Below are 24,045 nucleotides of genomic sequence, written 5' to 3'. Positions count from 1 at the left end.
TCAGTAACAGCTACTAACTTGCCAGTTGGTCTCCATCAACCTTGTACATCCAAGGTACTCCACTGAGTGCGGTTCGCACACAAGTCTGTGTGTGGATACTTGTTTTGCCAGCTCCATGGTCTATTTTGTTTGTACAGCATTCGGTCTCATCTCTAGAAGGTGTCATGTGAGACCTGGTATCTGTGGGGACAGGCAAGAAACAGGTATTTTGCCAGTTCTCTGCCAACTTTCTGTCATTTGCAGAAACAAGGAGCATTTCAATTTGGTGTCCCAGCCAAAAGTCCCTGTACTCAGGCAGGTGCTGACTTCCCCACCGGCACCTGGCTGAGCACAGGAGTCCAGCTGGGGACACCCTCTAGTCATGCTTCTTTATGAGACAACCCGCTCCTGATGGGAAAAGTGAGGAGAGGGAAGAGGGCTGCCTGACCAAAGAATGCCTATAAGGGTCAAACTCCCTTTCTGGTAGCTGTGCAATAGATTTTAAGAAAAAAAAAAATGCCACTGGTGAATGAAAGTGTATCGGGATGGGGGGACGTGAATTCAGAGCATGTGAGGATGGTGATTTCTGTACAACCCATAAAGACTCTTGGGAGAAGAGACCTGAGCAGGCCAGGCACGTGCATCCTGGTCAGAGCAGGCAGGCAATAGCAATAGGTGATGCCAGGGCGTCTCTGCGCGGCAGGGCACGGTGCAGCACAGGCAGCAAGTGGCGTGCTGTTGCCGTGAACAGACGCCTCTGATGACAGTGTGACCATCACCATCTATGACACTACATAAACCCAGTGGCAGCGCGTGTCTGCTTCATTCATGCTGCTTCACACCTCTGGTGGCCTTTGTGCTGTTCTGGTTTAGGTTGGCTGTAGCGATCACTGTCTTCATATGATGTTTTTAAAAGTTATGAAATTGTAGAGTTCTCCTAGAATTGTAGAAAGTACAGGAGAATGAAAAACTGCAGAGCTCCAAGACAGAAGGAGCAAAAGTAAAATCAGTGCAATAGAGGTCCATTTTCTGAAGACATTAAACAATTTTAAGACCACACTAGTAAATGAACACACCCTTTTTATTACTGAGGCAACCGAAGTGGGGAGAATGGAAACAGCCTGTTATAGGTAAAGCCAAATGAGGTGTTGCCTAGTAACTCTCAGCAGGGAAGCATTTAAACCCAGCCAGTTTAGTGAGGCTGATGTTCTGACTCAGAGATTATTTTCTTTGGAAAAAAAATCTGAAAGCAGGAAAGCTCAGTTTAACAAACATACAATTTATTTTCCTGTTACAGCAAACTGTGGTGACAATGCTTGGGAGAATGCAGAAGTATTTATGAACTGTACAAAGAAGAACAGAGAAGACATGCTTTCAACAAAAGCATCGTTTTACTGAACATGTTTTTTGATGCTGATTTTTTCTCTCCAAATACAGTAAATTTCACATTAATTTTTATTTTCAGGTTCTGAAATACACAAGTGATAACAGAAGTCCAGAGATATTGCACAGATCATTATAATATTATTGTATTATTTCTGTAAGAGGAAGTTCCTGGAGCAAGCCTTACTTCAGCTTTGCTATTGGACACAGAATCAAAGTCATTGATTTCAAAGAAGAAAAACTTCATGTCTCCACTGGTTCTGTTGTCTGGGATAGTTTTAATTAGGTCCTCCTTCAGGACGTTGCTTTTATGGGTTCATGGAAGAGTCACTTGTCTTGGCTAAAGGTGTCTCACATCACGGGTAAAAAACCCACCCTCAAACCTTATTTGGAAATTCATATTATTCTTGCTTCCGTTTAGAAGGATATGATGATTTTACAGAAGTAAAAGCTCTGGCATGATCAGCCATGTACATCTGTATCCCTCGGTGCCACAACTACTGTTCAGCACAGGCAAAGTCAGGTTCAGGAGAGCACTTAATTTCAGCAGGCTCAATACAGTTAATGCTGATAGTTATGAATGTGAACTATTGCATAGATTTTTTTAAAATTAAAAAAAAAATGCAATAAACAGATCAACACTTACGTCATGCTAACCATGAAGAGGCAGACTGCCAGAGAGTTACCACAAAAATACGTATTTTAGCAACACTGATAATAGCTGGAAAGCAAAGCTGCAATGGCAGAAGTACAAAAATTTAAGTTCTATACTAGAAGTGTGAGAGTTTTTCACAAGCCTGTTGTACGAGCAGTGAAAGCATGTTCTGTAAGCCAGAGATCCACTTCTCACTGACCAGAGCCTGGCCTGAAGTTTAATGAAACACTGTTGATACAGAACCTCTTCCCAGAAGGTGTGGGACCATCCTCAAACACATGGCCTAGATGGGCATCACACTGCAACGGAAATTACGTACCATTAATACCATGGCAATTATGGTCCAACGTTATGCTGGCACCTACTATGCTATTCTGAATTAAGAAACTTGTATGATGAATTCACTGTTGAGTTATGTGGGTGGGGGAGTCTTGGGGAGAGACTAGAAATACATCCTGGAGTAATCACCTCTGGCCAGTTGGCGAATACTTGCCCCAAAACAAGCAGATCCTAGAAGAGGAAGTCAAAAGGTACTAATGCCAGAAAGTACAGGAAACAAATGGGAGGATCTGGACATCTCAATATATAATGAAAATTTCAAGTTAATTGAGACAATCAGTGTAGGTCCTTCTCACAGGTCAACTGAGGATTTCCCCCCAAAATTACTAATGGGAAAAAATTAGACTCAGAATAGCTATTACTGGCTGGATATTACTGCAAGCGTGAACTCTGCCATGATAGTGGACTGCAGTGAATGCTTGTTACATTTGGAGATGATACCTAACCCTGCTAGAAGGGGCTGTGAGCACACTGGAGGACAGTATTAGCAATCTTAACAGTTTGGAAAAACAGACACACACACATACACAAACCCAAGATGCAATTCATTAAGCTCCATTGCGTACTTTTATGCCTTAACAAAAGCAATAAACAGCACAGATTTAGGGTTGGGGTGGCAGTTCTTTAGAAAAGGACCTGGGTATTACAGCAGGTCCCAAAACAAGTATGGGTCATGGGCTGTGGCAAGGGAAGGTGTAAGGACAGGAACACTAATGCACCTAAACAGCCTCTAATCTCTGGTGCAGGCTAGGCCCAGCTGCAGCGCTATGTCCAGCTTTGCACTGTACTTCAAGAACAAAAAGGATCAACTGGAAAGAGGGCAAAATAGAGCAGCAAGACGATCAGAGATCTAAAACCCACCACGTAAAAAGGAATGGTTGAAGGAACTGGCCCTTTCCAGTCTAGAAGAGGGAGTCAAAATAGCTACCCAAAATAGAAGGGTGGCTTCTGTGAAATAAGAGAACCCACAGAAGGTAGCTGTGAAGATGCGGGGCACCCCCACTGCCATGCAGGGCAAGTAGTGATGAGCTTCAGCTGCTGCAAAGCAAAGTTAAGTGTTTCCCCCAGTGTCTAATCTAGAGTAGGAAGACATGAAGGTTACAACTCACTACCTAGTAAGGCTGTGGAGTCTCCATCAGTGCATATTTTAAGAACAGCAAACATTTAGCAGGGCCGAATTAGGAAGAACCGCCCCTGTGATGGGGCAAATGCATGGACTAAATCTCAGAGTCCCTTTCACTGTCTGTTGTCCTGAGGTCCTGTGAATACATTTTATGTCTAAACTCCAGCCCTTGGCTATACTTACACAACTGCTTTCCCCAGTCACTTAATTTTCTTCATCCCAAACCGCCTATATTTGATACTTCAAACTGTACTCATGTGTTTCATGCCAAGAAGTGAGACAGAATGGTTCCAGTCACACTGTAACTCTCACCGTAAACTCTATGTTTGGTAGATGCATTCATGAGCACAAAAAAACCTTATTTGTTAAGACTTGGGTCTTTCGATATCACCTCCAAAATAAACACACCTGTTTGCAGACAACTTCAGTTCTAGTTGATCCCAATGAGTTATCTGGTCGTTCTATGATGTTGGTATTGCTTTCATCTCTGCCACAAGTACCATAAGCCTCGGAAAATGACGGCCATCCAGTCCCAGAATTGTACTTCTTTTCTGAGCTATAGTGGAAACCAGATCTTCTTGTTAATTAATAACAGAGATGTTACAAAAAAGTCTGGTTTTAATAAGAACATTGGCTTTTTTTCCTCATCCCTGTCTTGTACTACTATTAATAATATTTGGCACAGTAGAAGTTTTCCCTCTGGCATCAAACTATGCTGGAAGCTATTTACCAAAGGGAATTCTGGATCAGCCCACAACAGGAGCTTTTGCCTCACTATTTCTATTTCACTATCAGGTTGGCATCTTATAAAGCTTGAAAAAAGGTTTTTCCAACAGCTGGCCACGTTGTTTAGCTGAATTATACCTGCAAAGGCGCAGTTTGAAGTCTGGCCCAATACAGCACAACCTCAGAGCAGAGGGTTTACAAGAAGAAATGAAGTATGGAAAACGGCTGGGTTGGCCCACTGGACCAGGCTCATGTCCAATGATGGCTTTGGCTCGCACTCAGACATCAAACCAGCTTGGCAAATCAAACGGAGCCTTGCTCAAACCATCAATCAAGCCATGACAAACCCCCACAGCATAGATCTACTTTTCCCTAGAGATAATCACAGCTGTCAGAAACAGCACTAGAGGCTGTCAACTCCTGGGTGCCTCCTGTTAACATCCAGGATTACCAGCCCTGTTTAGTTGCATATTAAAACCTAGAACATATTGGAAAAGATGATCAGAAAAATATTTTGGGGATTTAGCATAGAGAAGTGAGATAATGCCTCCTGTTTAAAGTTGTGCAGCCTTTGACAGGAAAAAGTACTTTCTCCGAGTGAAGAGTGATATGGTGCGAGTTAGAGTGAGAAATGAAGACAGACTTATATACTCCTAGGATAAGTGGTCTGGAGACCCACCACAACTGTTTCCTCCCGATTTCCCATGTTTTATCCCAGTTTCACAAACCCAATGCTCTTACTGGCATCTAGTGGTGGATGGAGACACCAACACCACCAGCAGCTCTTCTGTGATCAAGGGGATTAGTCTATTAGTCGATGCTGAGTTTAAAGCAAAAGATCTAGTATATATCATGTATATTTTGGTGGGATATCAATACAGTGAAGAAAAATCTGAAAATCTTCCTTGCAGTGCCTTTTAGAAAGACAAGACAAACAAGCTGGGCAAAAACCTTAAAAAAAATCCAACCCAGAGAACCATGCATGCTTCATCACGTGTTTTATAATTAACTGTACAGGGCTGTCTTTGAGCAATGCAACCGTGGAAATAAAAGCGGATTTGCAAACACAGAATGACCGAAGACTTGTTTTTTTGCAGGCTATTGCTCAGTCCTTTTTACATCAATCCACGAAGAGCCATGACAAATGCTCTCCTACCTCCTCCCCTCCATAAGACTGGGGAGAAATAGGACACAGCACAGAAGCAGGCTGCACCGAAGCACATGCAGTTTTATAGACTCTGTGTTTGCCCAAGAAGGTATTTAGGGCTCCCTGCCTTCCCTGCTGCAAAACCACATGAACACCGTGCCTACCAGCCAGAGAGTCCCAAAGAGTAACCTGGGGGAACGCAAATGTCTGTACACGACTTCTGAGTTTCCCTGACATATACCTATGCTGTTTCTTTTTTATTTTCAAAAGATTTCAATCAGAACTCTTCATTTGTTGACACAGGGGTCCTTCTGCTTATTTGTACGTAAATACCAGGATCCTCTCTGAAACCCTGTAGAGTCATGGAAGGTCTTCAGTGCTATGTGGGTTTTGTATCTGACCCTGACTGACTTGGTCCCTTACATGCCGCTCACAATACTTAAGTTTATTGTAGATGTTTTCCACTGCTAAAGGATCAATCTTCTGAGCTGTTAAATTAGCTCTCAACAGAAATGGTCTCTGTGTGGTTTCACTAACAGTAATATCACTTAGATTCCCTAATAGAAACATTTTAGTACCCCAAAATATTGCTGTTCAAGATCATATTTGTCCTTTGAAGTATTTCACCACTTAATTTATGGATAAATGGACTTTCCCTAAACATATGCATTAGATTAGCCTTCGACACACCATTCCTCCAGCATATGTCATTTACTTTGATCCCTGTTTCAGTCCTCCTGGATGGAATCCAGATAATTCTAAAAAGTGCTTTTTGCTGTATGAATCTCAGCTGTAGGTTTATGGTTCGCTGAAGGTTTGAGATTTCCTTAAAGGACCACAAGTTGCTATCTCTAAAGGTTACGGGATTGTTCCCTCTATTTCCGACTCTTTCAAATGAATATTTGGTAGCAGAAGGTAATAAATTTTGGTATAAATGTATACACACATGTATACTTTGAAAGAAAGGACGGAATGCTTCACGTTTACCTGTAGCTAATGATCTAATGCATTTGAAAAATAAAGGACATTTTTAATGCAGTAGGGAATAAACATGCTGAATGAATCTCTTCTCAAATACCATTTTTTCCTCATTGTTAGTGTCCTTCACAACATAGCGCATTCATGGAAAGTACATTTTCAGACCACTTTGCACATTTAATAATTTTCAATTTTCTTAGAGGTTTTTTTTCTATAAGCTTTTTTAAAAAATTATTTATTTCCCTGTATCAGTCTGTAAGGCTCAGCATTATTTTATGCTTTAAACAAAAGTACCTATATTCTCTGAGAGATACTGCAAAAAGCAGCACGACTATTTGGTTATACTGTTGTTTTGTTACTAGTTTAGCAGCAGATGCAATTCCTTTCCAGTGATCGTCTCTCTTCATGTTGGCCTGTGAACATCTATTGTGTAATATAGAGGATGCCTAAACTGAGGGAACATTTGAAGAAATTGAAGGAACTCTTCCACAGCTCAGTAATTTAAAATTCCTCTAATTTAACTGAATTTTCCAGAGATATTTTTAGGTTTTGTCTTCAGACTATTCTGCAATGCTGCACTATTCTGAAATAAATTTACTTAAAAGTGTTTGTTAGTAAACCTCTACAGAAAAAGACACATTTAAGCAAATGTTCATTTGCATGTAGTTTTCTGTACTTGGCCAAAGGAAAACAAACTGTTCACAATTATCAGCCTCCAATTTTACCATTTAATTGCTTAGTTTAGGTTTATTTTTAATACAGCTGTTACATTTCCCCCCTTTCTTACTATCCAGATCTCAGCTTCCCATTTGAAGTTCTGATCTGTGATACATCCTTTAAAGTCTTCATAAAAATGGGCATATCAGCCACATTCCATTGAACTCTCGGTTGGGAATAAATAAAGGCTATTTTCTGGATCAAATCTATGAGGAACTGTCTTTTCTGGTTCAGTTACAGAGAACAGAGCACCCTCAGCACATCCTACTCTGAGGCACTCTATTTCCTTTCACTTAGACTTTAATGAAGTTGCAAAGTATATAGTATTGTAAAGAGCACAGAGGTTAATAGCACAGTTGTTCACAGTTGGGTTTTAAAAAGTAGATGTAGCCAAAAAGGCAAAAATATTGGAATTTAATTTAGGGAACAAGAAGGGGGTGGGGATGAAGAGGATGTCTCAGCTCCAGTACAAGGGACCCAGCAGTAAGAACATAATGACAGCCAGACGAAGGCGGACCAAAGGTCTCTCTAGCCCAGCAGCATGAGTGGCAGAAGATGACCATGGAAGAGCACAAGAACAGAGCAAACACACAGTGCTACTCATGCATGAATACATGTCTTTTGTGGCAGCCTGTGGCTTAGGGACCTCTTAAACTGAGAATTATTATCAACCAAAAAGGACAGTGTGTGTGGCAGGAGAAAAAGGCAGAGCCTAATGCAGCAACTGCTGTCTGCTGGCCACTGGAGACCCTCATATGCTCAAGAAAAGGGCATACCATGTTCCTGTATCACCACAGGTATCCTGGAAATCTGATACATAGCACTCTGGCACCAAAGGATTGTTCTTCTGACTTCCACTTTCCATTCCTCTCATGAAAAGACACTGCCCGTCCTGCCGGAGTTGGGACATTTTAAGGATGCTAACAACTAAAGGACGTTACCTGAACAGTGGGGTGTTGCAGCATACGCAGTAGTATATTCCCGACTCTGTGTTATTCACATAGATCCCACTAAATGGCTTTTAAAAAAGGAAGAAAAAAAGAGAAGTTAATAACACAGGTCTTTAAAAGCTCACCATCTGGAACAAGCATGTAGGAATCAGATTAAGAACAGGAGAAAAACCATAAAAAGAAGGCTTCACAGGGGGGCTTTGAAGAACAAACATTAGCAGCCTAAAGAAATGAAGGGGAGGATGCCTTTGGATTAACAGTGAAGACTACCCCCTGCCCCCAGAAACTTCGGGACCAGTCAGATGCATAAATCATCCAGGTAGCAGGGCCAGAGTCATGACCTCCAAGGAACTTGTGAAATGTGCAGGATCCCAAAGATCAGGGCTCTGCTATGGAGTGCCACAACTTCAAAGTTGAGGACTCTCCGCCCTGCAGGGTCTGGAATTGGGATCCTTATTTTGCAGATAAGGATTCGGGCATGGTTCACATGATTTAATCCCACAGTACATGCTCCGCGAGCGCAGAAGCCCTGGCTCTGGGCCAGGTACGCCGGCGCTCCACCCACAGTGCTGTGTGGCCTCTATCACAGAAGGAAGCAAGGTGTGGGGACCAGGTGAGCGGGTGATCTGGCAGACGAGGGATAGCCCAGCTCCCAAATGGATTGCTATGTATAAGATTTTCATGGCTAATCTACATATGGTCAAAAAAAGGAGACTACAGGACAAAAACCTGACCTTCTTCCTCCCCTCTGGAGAAGCCTCTACTACTGCTGCGCTGGCAGTAAAGTATCCCAGGAAAAAAAAAAAAAAAAAAAAGAAAGAAAAGAAAAGAATGCAGACTATTTTTTCATCTGCAAACCAGTCTGGGTCAGAACAAAATCCACCTGGTTCTGTATGTTCAGCCTAACTTGCACCCATAGGGAGGCAGGGGAAAACCTGTGAAGCAACCGAGCAGTGATGGGTCCCCAGTGCAGGTTTTTCTCTGCCTGGCAGGCAGAGGAGGTGGCTTAACCTTGGACAGTGTTGGCGCTTTTCCTTACCGGTTCTGTTCCTTTTTCTCTTGTAACATAGAATTGCTCGGGAGTCAATTTTTTTTTCCAGTCTGTAGCAACAGCTGCTTCATCTTGTTTAGTCAGAGAGCCTGTGTCTTCAATTAGATACAGAAAGATAATTTGTATTATTTTTAACACGATTTTAACTTAGACTCTGCTGATGCTTTCCATCATCACCTGAATTCTCCCAGAGTTTCCATGGGTACAGACAGAGCACAGGAGGGCAGTTCAGGTACATAAGAGCAGGTGTGAGTGCAGGACTTTGCATCTGCTTCCCATTCCGTGTGGTACCTACGGAGAGCAGCTCCAGCACACCCCTCGGGAGGGCTCTGAATGGAAACAGGCACCTACAACCCAAGGTGCAGCCCTCTGTTCTCTCTTGGGATACCTGCTGGTCTGCTGGTGCTTCTTCCTCACCCCTAGGTATCCCTGAAAGGTTTGACGGTTTGCCTCTTGGAAACCCTCAGAAACGAGAACTACTGCTCATTTATGGGCTATTAAAGACTAGCGACTTCCCAGGCCTCAGTGAAAAGCAGTGCTGAGAAGGACTGCTGGAAGAAAGCAACACTGACAGCCCAAGAGAAATGAGGCCATAGTTAAGTGAGGGGCAAAAACCAGGAGTGCAGAAGTCACCCATCATGGTGCCAACCTCCAGCAACACCTCCTGCAGAACATTTATGGTGGTATGGGATTGGCAAAGCATTAATAGGTTGGCTGAAAAACAATGAGTAAAACAGTTTCATTCCTTCCTAATCAAAAAGTCTGAGGTGGGGAACTACCTCCACCCTTATCTCCCATCAGCATAGGATCCTTGAAAAAAAATCAGCTCCTGAGTGAGGAACGCTTGCCTGGACTCATCTCTTGCAATGCTGAGGTGATACTGGGGGAAGAAAAAAGAAATTTGAAATTTACAGTTTATAACAACCACAGTTTAGCCTGCCAGCTCAAGAGAAATCCCTACAGCAGGCTGCCTTAGCCCTTTCCAACCGGCTGGAGGACACGGGGGCAGGGATGCCCCCCCCTTGCAGGGCGGCTCCTGCCCTTTCCCCCCACGCTCCGGGCAGAGGGTACCTGTGCCACCGCGGGCGCGGCCGGAGCTCCGCGGCGGGGAGTGGAGAAGGAGGAGGCGGCTCCCGAGCATCCCCCGGAGCAGACGAGCCGCCATATCGCCGGGGCGGGACCGGAGGAGACGTCTAATCCGGGCATTCAGCCTGAATAATTGCAGTTTATAAAAGCAATAAGTAAAGCACCCGCTTAAATACTGATGCAGCATTTGCAGGTAAAGGTTTCAATCACTTCTTACTGAGAGGCAAAAAGATCAGCTTAAAAATCGAACAATTGCTGCAGCTGTAAATAGGGCAAAATCCTGTTGAGGCAGTGGTTTGCAGCCATTACAGGGTGTTTTTAAGCAGAGAACAAGTCAGGTATTTTCATGCAAAAGTGCTCCTGCTCTCCTAAATGCATGTGAGAGGCATTGCTCTTAGTTGTATTGAGTAGTTGTGGCGGCGATGTGCTATCTAAGTGGCTACTTGTTTATGCGGTGTGATTTACAGTCACAGCTGCTTTGAGTCAGCCTATAAATACACCTGTAACAGGACACGTATTTTAGTTTGGCCTCCTGTCCTTAAAATTAAACTTAAACACAAGTCAGTTTGCCAGGTTAAGCCTTAATGCTGTTGTCTGCTTATTTTCCAGTAGCTACATTTCTGATTTGGAATTAGTTCAGCATTACTGAATGATGTGGAAGGCACTGTTTTGATTGCATTGGGTAACAAAACTAATAACGGTGTTAATACAAAATTACTTTCTGTTTAGTATAATTCTTCTAGCCTAGTTTTAAAGTCAAAGCTAAAAAATATTGTGTCATCAGTCCTGGGTATACACACCCTTATTGAACCGTCCTCATGAGTTCAATGGCAGGCGAGGACAACTGACACAGCGTTATGATCAGTACTGTGGCTGTAATCAAACCTCTGCTCAGATCCATGAAGCCGTGCACTGAAAGACGGATAGCAGTAAGGCTCGTAGATGATCGCATTCACTGTCTACAGCGGCAGGGGAGAGGGGGGCAAACAGCTGATTAATGGCTTTGTCCTATATAATAAGACACGGTGGAGTGAAGCCAGAGTACCTTGGTAAAAATCCTGGAGATGTGACACCTGTGAGTCCTCAGGACCATGATTCAGGATTGCAGGAGAGCAGCGCTGCTGGGCAGGGAGGAGAGGGCTTTGCCAGTGCTCTTGGCAGAGGGCAGCATCTGTGCTGTAGTCAGGACAGTATTTTCCTGTGTCCAGCCATTTTGGGAAGTGAAGATCAGCGAAAGATCTTTCCAAACCCCTTCTAGCTTACCCCATAGCATCTTGTATCAGTCACCTAGCCACAGTTTAGGAGGGAACTGGAACGTGTTAGGGAGCCTTTGATAAGGAGAGACCCAATTTGACACTCCCCCAGTTCTGGCAAATGGCTTAGAGCTGGAAAGTGGTGGCAGGTGATGGTGTTGCTCCCAGGGCTCACTGAAGCTTTCTCCGGCTCAACTGTGGAAAAGAAGCATTTCCCTCCCATTCCTGGCCTTGATCTCAGGCAGCGTTTGCTGCTGAGGAGGACAGGTAATCAATGGAGTTCTACCTGAAGTATCTGGGAAATGAAGGAGGGTGAGAGAAAGTGATTAGTCCTGAAACTTGCATGTTTTAATGTAATTGACATTGATTTAACTGGTGCTTTTTTTAAAGACAAAATTTTTTAAAGATAAAAAATGAACTGCCAATATCTTCCTTGCAGCTCTCTGTTTCTGGTGCTATCCCAAAATGCTGCAGTTTTGAGGCACCAAGAACTGAGCCTGCACTGGTCCGTTGCTGTGCCACCTTCCCAGGGCTCTGGAGGAGGGGAGCGGGTGCCTGGGCCGTGACCCAGGGAACAGCAGGAGCAGAAGGAGCAGAAGGCATTAGGCTCGTCAGCCCAAGCCTCATCATCCTCTCTGTTATCCAGTTTATCCAGCAAGCCGCTCCTTGATTTAAATAGGTGCAGTGGTGGAAGAGGCAGATCCCGTTCTTCCCAATGGCCATGATCCATGTTTCAGGTGGTGCACGGGCAGATCAGAGCCTCCATTTTTCCCTCCAACAGAAGCCTGCCATCCTCCGAACCGGCATGACAGGTCTTCCTCAAGCGGAAAACAACCCCCCCGGCTGGAGGTATTTAATTTTTCAGATCTTCAGTGCTGAAAAACCAAATCATTGTCCTGTCATGCCTGTAATATTGCCTCCCATGGTTACAGCACATACCAGGCTTCGTAGCTAGGCAGAGAACCGGCCTGCATTTCTCCCCATAGACTGTTATAAAAGCCAATTAGGCTGTTGCTTAATTTTCCTCCCTTTTTTCTCCCTTATGCACAAAGGGAAGCAGTTAAGTCTCCCCTAGCTACATTATGTAAATTTTTAAGTAAGTTCTCCCTGAATTGTAATTCAGTGGGTTTATTGTTAAAAATGTCACCTGACTCCAGCACATACACAAGCTGCATACAGGGAAGGGTCACTCAGCAGCAGCACAACATCTTACTAGATGGGTGTAGATGGGGGAGAAGCTCCTTGGCTCCTCCTGTAGCGTTTGCACCAAGTAGCCAGCAGCAGCAGTGTGTGTGTAGGTGGGTGAAGGCAAGAGTGGGAGGGAAGCGGTCACGGTCCAGACTATCCTGCTAATATTTATTCGGGCTCTAACCATTTCCCAGCCCAGGCTCTGTCTTGACTGACAGCTTTGGGCACAAGGACAGCATCACATAATGCCTACGCTGGCAGATACCGAGCAGTCAGCCAGGAAGCGGTGACGTGCAGAAATCAAATGAACCTTGTTCAAATGCAAACCTCTGCTTAAGCAGCTTCTGTTAATAAAGCCCCTTGACATTACTACGTATGGAAGAAAACACTGAAATAGCAGTATTTTTATTTTATATGCATTTGCATGCAATCAGTTTTCCTCCGCTCATTTTGTCATACCCAGTGTATGACCCCTCCTATGGGATGTTCCTGTTGAAACATGAGGGAGCTCAGCGTACAAGAATTTGACTCAGATCTGTCATATGTGGTGGTGCTGTGTGCCCAGGTCCCTGGAGAGTGAAGGAAAGGGGACTGGCATGAGCACTTTGGTGGGTAGATTGTATCTGTGGCAGGCTCTATTTTCCCCACAGAAACCCTCACTGCTTGTGTAGGAGGTGATCGCAGGACTCCTTCCTCAGCAGAGTCTTCCCTCTCCTCCAACAGAGTTGATACAACTCCACAGCTAGTTTCTAGTCGCTCAGATGTGATGAAACTCTGAGCCTCTGGTGTATGGAGATACTGTTTCCACATGGAAACACTGTCCAAAGATATGTGGTAATGCTGTGGTGCTGGATTCCAATGATGGAAAGGAATTTCAGCAAAAATTATTAGTTGCAGAAGTGCCAAAGCCTCTTGGAAAAGGGTATTGCTGGTTTCCAGAGGCACACAGAGACCAAACGCAGATCTGAACCTCCCTGAAGCTGACCCATGGATTCTGCTGAGATTCATTTGTGGAGTAGCCTGATGTGATTCAGGTCAAAGATACCATCAGAAATGAAGAACACAACTTCTTGCCTTGTTTCTTTATGGTTTAATATCTCTTTTTGCTAATCATAAGCTATAGGATACATAATTATTCTGACCTCTGTTTTCAGAAAAAAAGTAGTTTGTAACTGTGGACTAGCTTAAATGGGAGCCTTCTGCTGGAGTCTAAGGATGGGATTTGGATAGGATAGGATAGGATAGGATAGGATAGGATAGGATAGGATAGGATAGGATAGGATAGGGTAGGATAGTTCCAGTTGGAAGGGACCCACAGGTTTGGTCCACTGTGACAAATGCTTTGAGCTGGATTAGACAAAATGCCCTCCACAGGTCCTGTCCAGCACAAATTATTCTAGGATTCTAAATGCTTTGAGAAATTCATTGCAAAATGAGTGAAGACATGAATTCAAAGTGAAATGGATATTTTGCAATCACTCCTTGATAGAAAATTCTACTCTGCAGCTGGGCCACCTGTTCAGCTAAATTTCCTCCACTTTGAAAAGTTGTCACGCACTCTGGGGTGCAGTGAGTGTATCTGCAGGGGCGGCTGTTGGGAAGAAACAACTCCAAGCTGTCTCCCTGGATTGCCCCATCCGCCCCTATATCATAACATCCAAGTTCCATGAGCCACATAGACAATAATAATACATTCCCCAAACTTGTGTGTGATTTCTTATCCCTTGTACCTCAAGGTAGTGAAAAACTGGGATGGTTTTTCTTCCACCCAGTACACAAAGCCTGAACAAAGCATTGAATGCGCAGTTATTTGGCAGTAACCACCACAGCAGCAGCTTTCTGTAGGTTATCTTAATGGATTTATCACCCTGAACTAAGCCCTGACCATCTGTTCTATCCTCTAATTACAAATGCAGAAAAAGGTAATTCATGATTGCATCATAAAAAAGTAAAATATAAATGATTTAAGAGTGGGGTATGTCATGCTTCACACTCCGACTGGGGGAAATTGCTCTCCCTTCAATAGACTGACTTCCCTGGTAACAGAGTTTGTCTCGTTCCCAGCAAAGACGAATTCCAGAGGAGTGGGGCTTACCAGAACAGGTTTTATTCTCACTCATTCATCTTAGATGTATTTTTAAATTTTGGATTCACAAAAGTGCAGCTATGAACCTACTTTCCGTCTGTCTTAAATGAGCCCCAAAAGATTTCTTTTCAATGCATTTTCTAATCAGGGAAAGCACAAAATCATGCTCCTTAAAATTCTTCCCCAAACTCTGCATTTCCTCCAGCTCACTTTTGCTGTGATGCAGGAACGTCTGGCAGAGTCACCTACTGCCTTTGTGCTGGTAACTCTTCTTCACTGCAGTGCTCTTGGTTTAGAAGACAGGCAGAAAGCTGAGGGCTGGGTGTGCGCGTCCTGCTTCTTATGAACGACCTTAAGTTCTTTTGTGCTGCCATTGTCTGAGTCACCAGCGGCGGTAATGGTTTAGCTGGGAGTTCAAGTTCTGGTTCACTTGTGTTGTGTGGGTAAGGACTCCTGGCAACGTCTGTCCTCTGTCCTCTGGGAATCTTATGGGTGCAATTGAACAAGTTAGGTTAAGGGCCCAAGAAGTAATAACCTGCTCCTCTGTACTTTTTATGGGGTACATCCTCCTGCCACCAGCATCTCTTCCCAGTGTGAAGCGTTGTGCCCTGGGCCTGCAGCAGCTTCACCAGAGCTTTCAGCAGCCCTAAAGGCTGTGACCTGGCTCACGGGAGTTCGATGGGACACTTGACCATGCTGCTGGCTACCTGCAAGAGACACCTGCCTCGTGGCTGGACAGGGAGGCTGGACTTGCCTCTTGATTTCACTTGGGTAAGAATTACGGAGTAATGAACAGGACTGTTGGTAAAGTAGATGGATAGTGGAGGGGGGGAAATATCTCAAAATAAATTTGAGATCTGGGTTTTTAAAGTTTTTTTAGGGTTCTTTTTCCCCCAATTATCTAAAACCAGATTGTGGTTTTCTCAAATGCACATGTTATTTGAAAAACAAGAAACATGCAGTAAGGTAGAAGCAGTGCAAGGCACCACTCTAATTCAAAAAGTTGCCTGAGGGATTCACAGGTGTACAGTGTGCAGTTCTGCATTGCTGAGCGTGACTTGCCTGCCTTAAGCTCGTTCTTTTAGCAGTACTTCAAGTTTTGGTTATAAACCTGGATCTCCAGCATGCTCACCAGTTATCTGTTGGAAAAACTTGCATTCTGTCCTCAAGGCACGAGCTGGGGTTCATTTCATGCCAATGGAGTGCCTGGGGGCAGCCTGGCCCAGCACTCCCTGCTCCCACAGGGACGGGAGTTGGGGTTTCCTTTCCAGGGCCCATCTGAGCAACTCCAGGCTCAGCAAAAACTTCTGCTCCACCTTCAAGTCAGGTAAGGACTGGCCAGATCTGCAGGGACAACTACCTCTATGGGAACTTTATGTTAGGAGCCTTTTAAAAGACAGAGTGTACTGAGTCAATGCTGCTGCGTAAGATGTTTTGGTCCATACTTGCTATGTAGGAAGAGGGTAGAAAAGATCAGAGTAGGCTCTGGATTTACACAGGCTCTTGTTTCCACACCATACTGCATTCACCTAGCAGGGAAAAATACTGGTAGGTCAGGTATTACTAGTATTATTAGCATGTGTTGTTTTAATTTTTGAGTGGCAAGCAAAGACACCTTCCCAGCATACCTGATGTTCAGTGGCATTTCAGCACCAAAACTGAGCACAGACCTGACTAAAATCTGTGCTCCTGTTTCCTGCTGTGTTTCTGTTGTTGGCAAATACATGGCAAGTGACAACAGCACACCAAATTGGTGGTGGCCCCTTTCTTATCCCTCCTCTATCCCATGGTAACAAAAGCTACCGACTAATCCCTCTGCAGATAACTACAGATTTCTGATCAGAGGTTTTGCTCTGAAGAAGGCACCCTGACCACGTGCTCCTTGGCACATGTAATGCTGCATCCTGAAATCACCCTGCAGTTCGTGTGATTTTCATTTTAGAAGCATACCTCATGCTACACAGTGCTCGGCTTGCGGAAACTGAGATAATTACACCCAACATAGCATTTGGCCCAGCACTGCAAAGCCCCAGTCCCTATTAATTCCTGACACTTAGCTGTCTTGTCATTGGGAATTCCTGAAAGAATTTAATACCCAAATAGCTCTAAGCTCATTGAATGTTTGGTCTTATGGCCCCTGACTTTTTTTCATATATTTATACCTAAGGGCCAGCATTTAGCCATCTAGCTGTCTTTACGGTACTGCAGCTCCCATTAACAGCAAGTGGATCTAGGATTAAACTCATTTATATTAGAAGTCTACAGCAAGAACAGCATAATGAAAAGAAATTGGCACTCACAGCACGTGATTCTTCTGTATGATCTACCATAGATAATCTGTGTCTTAAGAGTGCCCATTTGTCAGAGAATGCACTAATTTTCCAACGGTGGAAATTAGACATCATTACCAAAATCTCTTACATCTTGGGACACTGAACAGACCTCCACCCTTTCATAATTTGTTCCCGAATGCCAATTAAAACTAATGACTTGACATTTTGAAAAGCCTTTTGACTCTTGAATACCTTTTTGACACCTGGCCTTTAAGGAATCTTCTTTCAAACTCTGTAACTAAAAGCATCTTGTTTAGAGAAGTTCACATTAAAAAGGAATTAAAAACTTGCTATGGCATGTTTTTTTCCAAATCCTTGTTATAACGAGGAAGCACTGCTGATCTGTAGGAGGTTGTAGGTTAGAAAACACAAGAGATGAATATCAGAAACAGTAAGACAATCTAGGGACATCTGGAAACAGCAAGAGAGAGTAATAACAAAGAAACAGGGCACACTGCATCTACGAGCTGCAATTTAGATGTGGGACCAGCATGCACTGAGGTGTCTGGTTGGGGAGTTAGCTCAGCCTTTCTTGCAACAGACGGGTGAACTGGTTTTGGAGGAGGTTCTGTTCCACAAGAAGGTAGCACCATGTCTTAAAGCAAACTTGCACAGTGGTGGCACCACAAAGGGGAAAGATGTCACATGCTATGGAGGAGTTTGTTACTTCTGGCAGTTTTATGCAGCATGGATGAGGGAGTGAGAAACAGCAGTGACAGCTCTAAATCTTTATGTAAACTGGAAAAGGTTTGCTCTCAGGTAGACCTCCCTGCAAAACCTAATGGCACTGCACTTTCTAGAACAGTCTTTTGCTGAAGAGCCTTTTTGGCCTCTTATTCTAAAATAGGCAAGGCGATCGTGCATGGACCAAGCGTTAGGACTGCTGGAAGGCAGGGTCAAAACCCTCTGCTGTGCTCACTTGCAAGGTAGGACTAGAATGAGGCACCTGGTTGAGCAGGTGGGTATAGCCTGGGCAAAGTGCTGCATGAGCGACAGGGTCTTTTGCCTACTTTGACATGATTGCTTTCCTCGTCTTGCTGTATTTCCCCCAACATTTATCCAAATTCAAGAAAGAACTGGCTTCAATTATGCTTTGCACATGGTTTCCATAGATGGCATCTCAGCATGTCAGTGAAACATCAATGAGCTGGAAGAACTAGCTGGTTCATTAGCATGCAAATAAGCTCACTCCTTAATGACAGAAAAGCTTTTACTAGCTCATTGTGTCTCCAATACACTCATTTCTTCCATGCCCCTTCCAAGATATGTGTGTGTGTGTGTGTGTGTGTGTGTCTCTTCCTCTGTGTTTCTGTTGTTTCTGCACGTACTCTACCTGTACCTGCACTCTAAATTCTGCCTGGGTAAGAGTGGACAAGGAAGGCCAGATAAAGTTATTCCAATATTTCTGTTATCTTTTCTTGTCAGAGCCAGTGCTTGTATAATGGAAAGACAATTAGCTCATTAAGAGGGCTAAAGAGCTGTTAATTTATCTGCAAAGTTCTGCTGTAATAGCTGTACTGGTAAAGAGTGTGAAAAAATCACGCCCCAAGTCCACACAGCTGAATTGCAAAGCCCATGGAAATGCTGGAGCAGAGTCCTCTGGTCGATTCCCTCTGTCTCGCTTGTGGAGAGGTGCAGCTGCCTGGGAAGGGAGGAGGCACCTTGGCACAGCTGTAGTGATACAGGCTTTGCTTTCTGGATGTGCCAGGAGGCAGTTGTACGTGTGTATCTGTGCTGTATTACGTGGTTTCATTGCTGTATAGTGCTTCACGGCATCTTGGATGAGTTGCTCAGCACTCAGTAGTTAATATGTTTTAGCTAATTCCCACCCCTGCCATCCGCAGGCAAGGTCCTGCCTCCCAGAGCTCACTGCACGGTCAGCCCCACTTCTCAGCGTTTGGGTGGCATTCCTCTGGCCTGAAGGGCTGCAAGTGCCTCACATAGATCCAACGTATGGCATTGAAGGAGCTCATTTTCAGCTTCTGTAGCTCAGGGAAATAGTTTACACTGGTGAAAAAGAGGTCTTTTGTCAAGGTGTGGTAAGGGTTTTGCCAGTGCTGTACCATCAGCAAAGTTTGTTGAGGAGAGACTGGCCATAGATTTGGGGGATTTTTTCCTGCCAAGCAATGCCTGTGGTTCATAACGACACAACCAAACTGATGTTTATCAGTGTGTTTTCTTTCCTGTGGTGAAAAGACGAAACCACTTTGCGACTGACTTCGTTCTGCTCCAGCACGGCCAAATCCCAGTGGTGGCAGTGCGGATGCTCTCCCCGTCCAGCACCCCGGAGCCCGAGCACCCGCATGGCAGCAGGCCCGTGCAGCAGAAAGGTGGGTCTGAACTACCCTGAGCAGCGCCCACGTGCCTCACACATACCCCAGTGCCTGGCTGGTCCTGCCATCAGGCAGAAGCAGCCCCTCCAGGGAAGTGGTGCTGGCCTGGGGTTGTTTCAAAAGCAAGTCAGCAAAGCATCATGCAAGCGAGCTCAGGACGCCTGGAGGAAGGACCCTGGAGCTTGAATCCTGCCTTCCCAGTCACCCTCCAGACCCCTGGGCTCCCACCACCAGCTGGGGTTACTCTGCTCAATGTTATGACTCCAAAGCAGCTCCCAGCATCCCCGCACACCCCCGCTAGTACGGCTTGTTGGGATGACATGCCTCAACACGTAGACTGCCAACCTGCAGGAACAGGGGGTGAACACATGCACGGCCAGCACAGGTTTTTCCCCTCATGTGCATTGCTGTGTGCTGCTACACTTGTGCTTGTGTGTGTGTAAATATCCTCGAGAGGAGATGCAAAAAGAGTAAAACCAAAAAATGAGGGAAGGTGAAGGACAGAGCAGGTTAACAGATAGATCATCAAATTCTGCATTATACGAGACTGTGCAGTACTTTTTTTTTATTTGTTTACCTAATAATTCTATGTAAAGCAAGCTTATACTAGAAGTTTCCCAATTTTTATTTTTAAAAACATTTTGTCTTTTTTTAATATTGACTTCTATTAGAAACGAGAAATTGCTTTGTTTTTCAAGATCTCCTCAAACAGAATAAGACATTTTAACATTATGTGTCCAATATAAAATAACGTAATTCCAATGTAGGAAAACTATACAAAATGATAGCTAGTAGAAAATTAATTCTAATTTTACTTCCATTTACTGCACTTTCAACGTTGTAGGTTTCCATACCCAATTATGCCTGTCAGTGACAGCGCATCACTTTTCATCAGTCCCCTACCTGCTACATAGCAATGATAAGAAACACATCCTCACCTTCACTCAGGGCTGCTAGCACACTGGGTATTTTGTTTCCAGAGTTTTTTTTCATTCTGATGTCTAAAGCACTGCTGAACATAAGGTATAAAAATGAACATGAGGCCATATAAGTGAATTTACAGCAGAAAGATAAATTGTTCCCCAAAGGGCTACCAGAAAATCATGCTGCATGTCCGAGGAGGAAGGAGGGGGAGTGGTGGGACCATGCTCACAAGCAGTAATGGATACAACAGACACAAACCTCCTCAAACCAAAGCAGACTATACAAACTATAACTATACAGACTATAACTAATGTTATACAAACATTAAAAAAACAAAAGAACACAGACCCCAAATGTTTTTATCACATTTCTGGTGAGCAGGAAGTAAATGCCTTGTTGTTGCTGTTCTGGTCTTCCGAAATTCCGTTTTGCACAATGTTGTCTGCATTGGCCTAACTTCTGTGCAGAACTTTTTCTCAGTTTTCCAGAGTAAACTCACTTGATAGTGGTGCTCCCTGAAAAAATCCAGTACATTCCTGATGGTGTCACCAGGAAGCGTTTAAAAGAGTGTTCCAACTAGTGTTTTACCTCGCTTACCTTAGAGGTAAACACTTCAGCAACACTTCAGCAACATCTCGTTACCCAAAGCTGCTGGAAATACAAATTCCTTGTCTAAAACTGCCACCTTCTCAGAGTCCATTTTATCTTCAAGTGAAAAATAAAGAATTTAAAGGGAGATTGCAAGCAATAACTTATCAATCATCTGTATTCCCTGTGCCAGGAAAAACTATTTACTTTCATCAGAGTATGTTATTATCTGTAATTATTAACTCTGCCAAGTTCCAAGAAAAATAAATGGGATGTTTTTCTATAGATGCTGAAAGTATAGTGTTATCTTAGTTCTTCTAATTCTCAGTTCTTGGGTTAGTTCACAAAAAAATTGTCCAGTTGTTTTTAGGTGACTTGTTATTTCACTAGATGTCACATTTTCTTGCTTCATGGATGTATAATTCCCATAAATGTGCATAGGATTTGAAGGAACATAACACAAAAAGGAATATACGGTATTTTGGAAATAATTTAAACCTATTTAATAAGCATTATAATGTTAACACATACCAAATATTCTTGATCTATCATATTTTAATCTGTAGCTTTACAGCATATTCTTAAAACAGTACCAAAAAATTAAGAACATTTCTAAACATTGAAGTTGGATACATAAAATATATTTAACTAAGTGTTTAGGACAACATACCAGATATGTTTCTTTTTGATAGCTGGACCTGAAACCCCTTATGTTTGAAAAATATTAGCACTGCAAACATCTTTAAAAGAGTTATTTTGGGGAAATTTGTCAAGATGATCAGATACGTGTGTACTGATCTGCCTCTGCACTTCCCTGTTTTATCAAAAAGCCTGGCTCAAACATTAGATCTACAATATACTCTTGAGGAGGAAGCAGAAGCCCAGCTATTCCTTGAGGAGAGTCATCAACCAATTTAACTTCATTCCAAGCTCTGTTATACTCGCCACGAACTAAACTGCAGCCAATGCCAACTCTGTCTGCTATCACCTGGAAAGAAAAATGAGTTAATCACAATTAATACGTGTAGCTTCTGTGATACACAGCAAGGCTGAGAGATGCTTAAAAAGAAAACAAATACCTGAAAGGCCAAGAGCTTTCCTGAAACAGACTTTGTAAATCTTTGAAGTGCTCCAAACTGCAAATCTTTATTGTTGGGTCTACTTAAAAAGTGTAGGGTTTTAAATGTTATTTCTACCATATTCTACGTACAACATGAAAAACATTCATTTAAACTGTTTTCAGACAGTGATACCTTTGTTTATCAGCCGGTCCTTCAGATCTCAAATGAAGTGCAACACCCACAGTACCCAGCAATGGTTTTTTGCTAGTTGGAAGACCTATTTCTGAATAACGTTCTGGAGAACTGTCTATTCAAGCAACGAGGTGTAGGTACAGTGCACACATATAGCCAGTACGAAATATGGAGTGTAAAAATGCAACATTTTTATCAGCGTGAGTTGAGGACTGCTGCTTCACTCCAAAGCATGCTCCTTGCTTTTCGGCCCTGCGAATGTGGGAAGCAATGAAACACGAGGCAAGCGCCTGCTAGATGAAACACTTGCCTTTCCTCTGTGCTGCGCTAGCACTGACAGACCTATAATTGTTTCCAGCTACCAAACTGCTTTCTCAGAATGCGTCTGCTGTGAAGGAATGAGGTCCTGAAAGATTTTTAACTTGTTACAAATGGACAAGGATCTCCATTGCTTAGACTGCTGTGGCTTTAAGAGAGATGATCCATCCCTACAAAGGCTTCTTAGGACAGTGAAGGAGAAGTGAACATCAGTGCTGTTTCAGCACCATTAATTCATGCTCTCAGACCTCCATAAAATATGTCGGGAACTTTCTCTCCCCATGGATACCATAAATTTAGGATTGTGCTCTTTCTCCTGTGTACTGTTTCCCAGGTCTTCCCCATGTAACAGGCTAGGCCCTTGCTTCTCTTTTCCTTTCCATCCAAGAAGGAGAGAAGTCCAGCTACCCAACAGCCAAGGAAAAGGGATGGGACAGATAAGCAGGCTGCACCAGTACATCGTCACATGAAGACAGAATAAATTAATCTCCCCAGTCTAAGAAACTAGAAGGTAAAAGCTGTTACATACTCTCACAGAATACTGGATAGATACCAAATAAAAATTGTCCCAACAAGTTTAAATTTGCAGCATGGAAAAAAAAAAGGAAGCTGCATAATTCGATATTTTACAGTTTACAGAAAATGTGAAATGTTTTGATTCCCGATAAAGTATTTTGGCTTTTTGCCATTTATCAAGTATTCTCCTGATATCACTTAAGACAATTTAATGACAAGAAGAATGTTTACAGAAAGAAGCGATGCTGGCTTTCATTCACTGGGAAATTGACTTTGCTAGTGAAAAATGACTTAAGTGTATACAAAAGATTTTACACCAATATAAATATTATATTATACTGATGTAAGTATACTTTAGTTTATAATATACATTTAACATCGATATGTTATGTTGTAAAATAAATGTTAATGTACCTTGAAAAGTAAAGCCCTGTGGCAGAACGTCCCTTTTTTGACTTTCCCGACAGGCACAACGTTGCATTTCAGTTCAAACTCTATTTCACTTATGTGAAGTTCCCAGCTGAAGTCACGTAGTTTGTCTCTTTCAATTGGGCCACCCATCTTGTCTGCAACAAACCTGTTCCAGTGTATAGCAGGATCAATTACATCTATAATTCCTCTTGTATTTAGCACAAAATGCAGCAAAATGAAATGTATACAAGCAATAAGTGAATGACACATAAGTCTAATACATATGCTATGTTTGCTTTCTTTTTTTTTATTCAGTAACTGGTATTTTAAATATGCTCACTGTTAAAATACAGATTACCATAACTCAGGTCATTCACATTATTCACAAACCTAAACCAAGATGCAACAATGGTCAGGAGAGATTCTGGAGTGGTCTAGTGTAGGCACAAAGTCCTCAGAGAAAATCATCAATAACAGTGTAATTACTGAGGAAGTAGCTCGGAAGCTAGTGTTCATCTTTACAGCCAACAGATTACGTGAGCTATGTATTACAATCCCCAGCCTTACCATTTGTTTGCAATAGTAATTAAGGCATGAGAATATATATGACAAAAATAAAGCCATAGGTAATGATCCAAACACAGGAAAGCAACTATATCCACAAAGGGTACTTCAACTTCTACGTGTGCTTTCTCATATTGAAGCCAG

General features: G+C 43.1%; 2 protein-coding genes across 4 annotated transcripts in view; both read right to left on the bottom strand.

The window, feature by feature from the left end:
• Positions 1 to 2,208: 2,208 nt before the first annotated feature.
• MSRB2 (methionine sulfoxide reductase B2) lies at positions 2,209 to 10,213 on the bottom strand. 2 transcript variants are annotated; one of them, XM_009961281.2, is made up of 5 exons: positions 10,120 to 10,213; positions 9,037 to 9,143; positions 7,989 to 8,065; positions 3,888 to 4,035; positions 2,209 to 2,316 (listed from the first exon to the last, which is right to left on the bottom strand). In XM_009961281.2, the coding sequence occupies exons 1-5, from the start codon at positions 10,211 to 10,213 to the stop codon at positions 2,209 to 2,211; spliced, it is 534 nt and encodes a 177-aa protein (XP_009959583.2). The 2 variants fall into 2 exon arrangements, with proteins under 2 accessions (XP_009959583.2, XP_086323377.1); XM_086467251.1 differs by having other exon boundaries at positions 9,037 to 9,137.
• An 11,404-nt stretch (positions 10,214 to 21,617) lies between these two features.
• ARMC3 (armadillo repeat containing 3) overlaps positions 21,618 to 24,045 on the bottom strand; it is a 50,970-nt gene continuing 48,542 nt past the window's right edge. For both annotated transcript variants that reach the window (XM_086466744.1, XM_086466743.1), the window contains exons 16-17: positions 23,341 to 23,503; positions 21,618 to 21,827 (exon numbers count right to left, since the gene is read on the bottom strand). In XM_086466744.1, coding sequence (XP_086322870.1) covers positions 21,618 to 21,827; positions 23,341 to 23,503 — 373 coding nt within the window. The remainder of the gene's footprint in view (positions 21,828 to 23,340; positions 23,504 to 24,045) is intronic.

Source organism: Leptosomus discolor, chromosome 6 (assembly GCF_034619465.1).
Source record: "Leptosomus discolor isolate bLepDis1 chromosome 6, bLepDis1.hap2, whole genome shotgun sequence".
NCBI lineage: Eukaryota > Metazoa > Chordata > Aves > Leptosomiformes > Leptosomidae > Leptosomus > Leptosomus discolor.
This window is presented reverse-complemented; position numbering and strand designations above follow the sequence as displayed.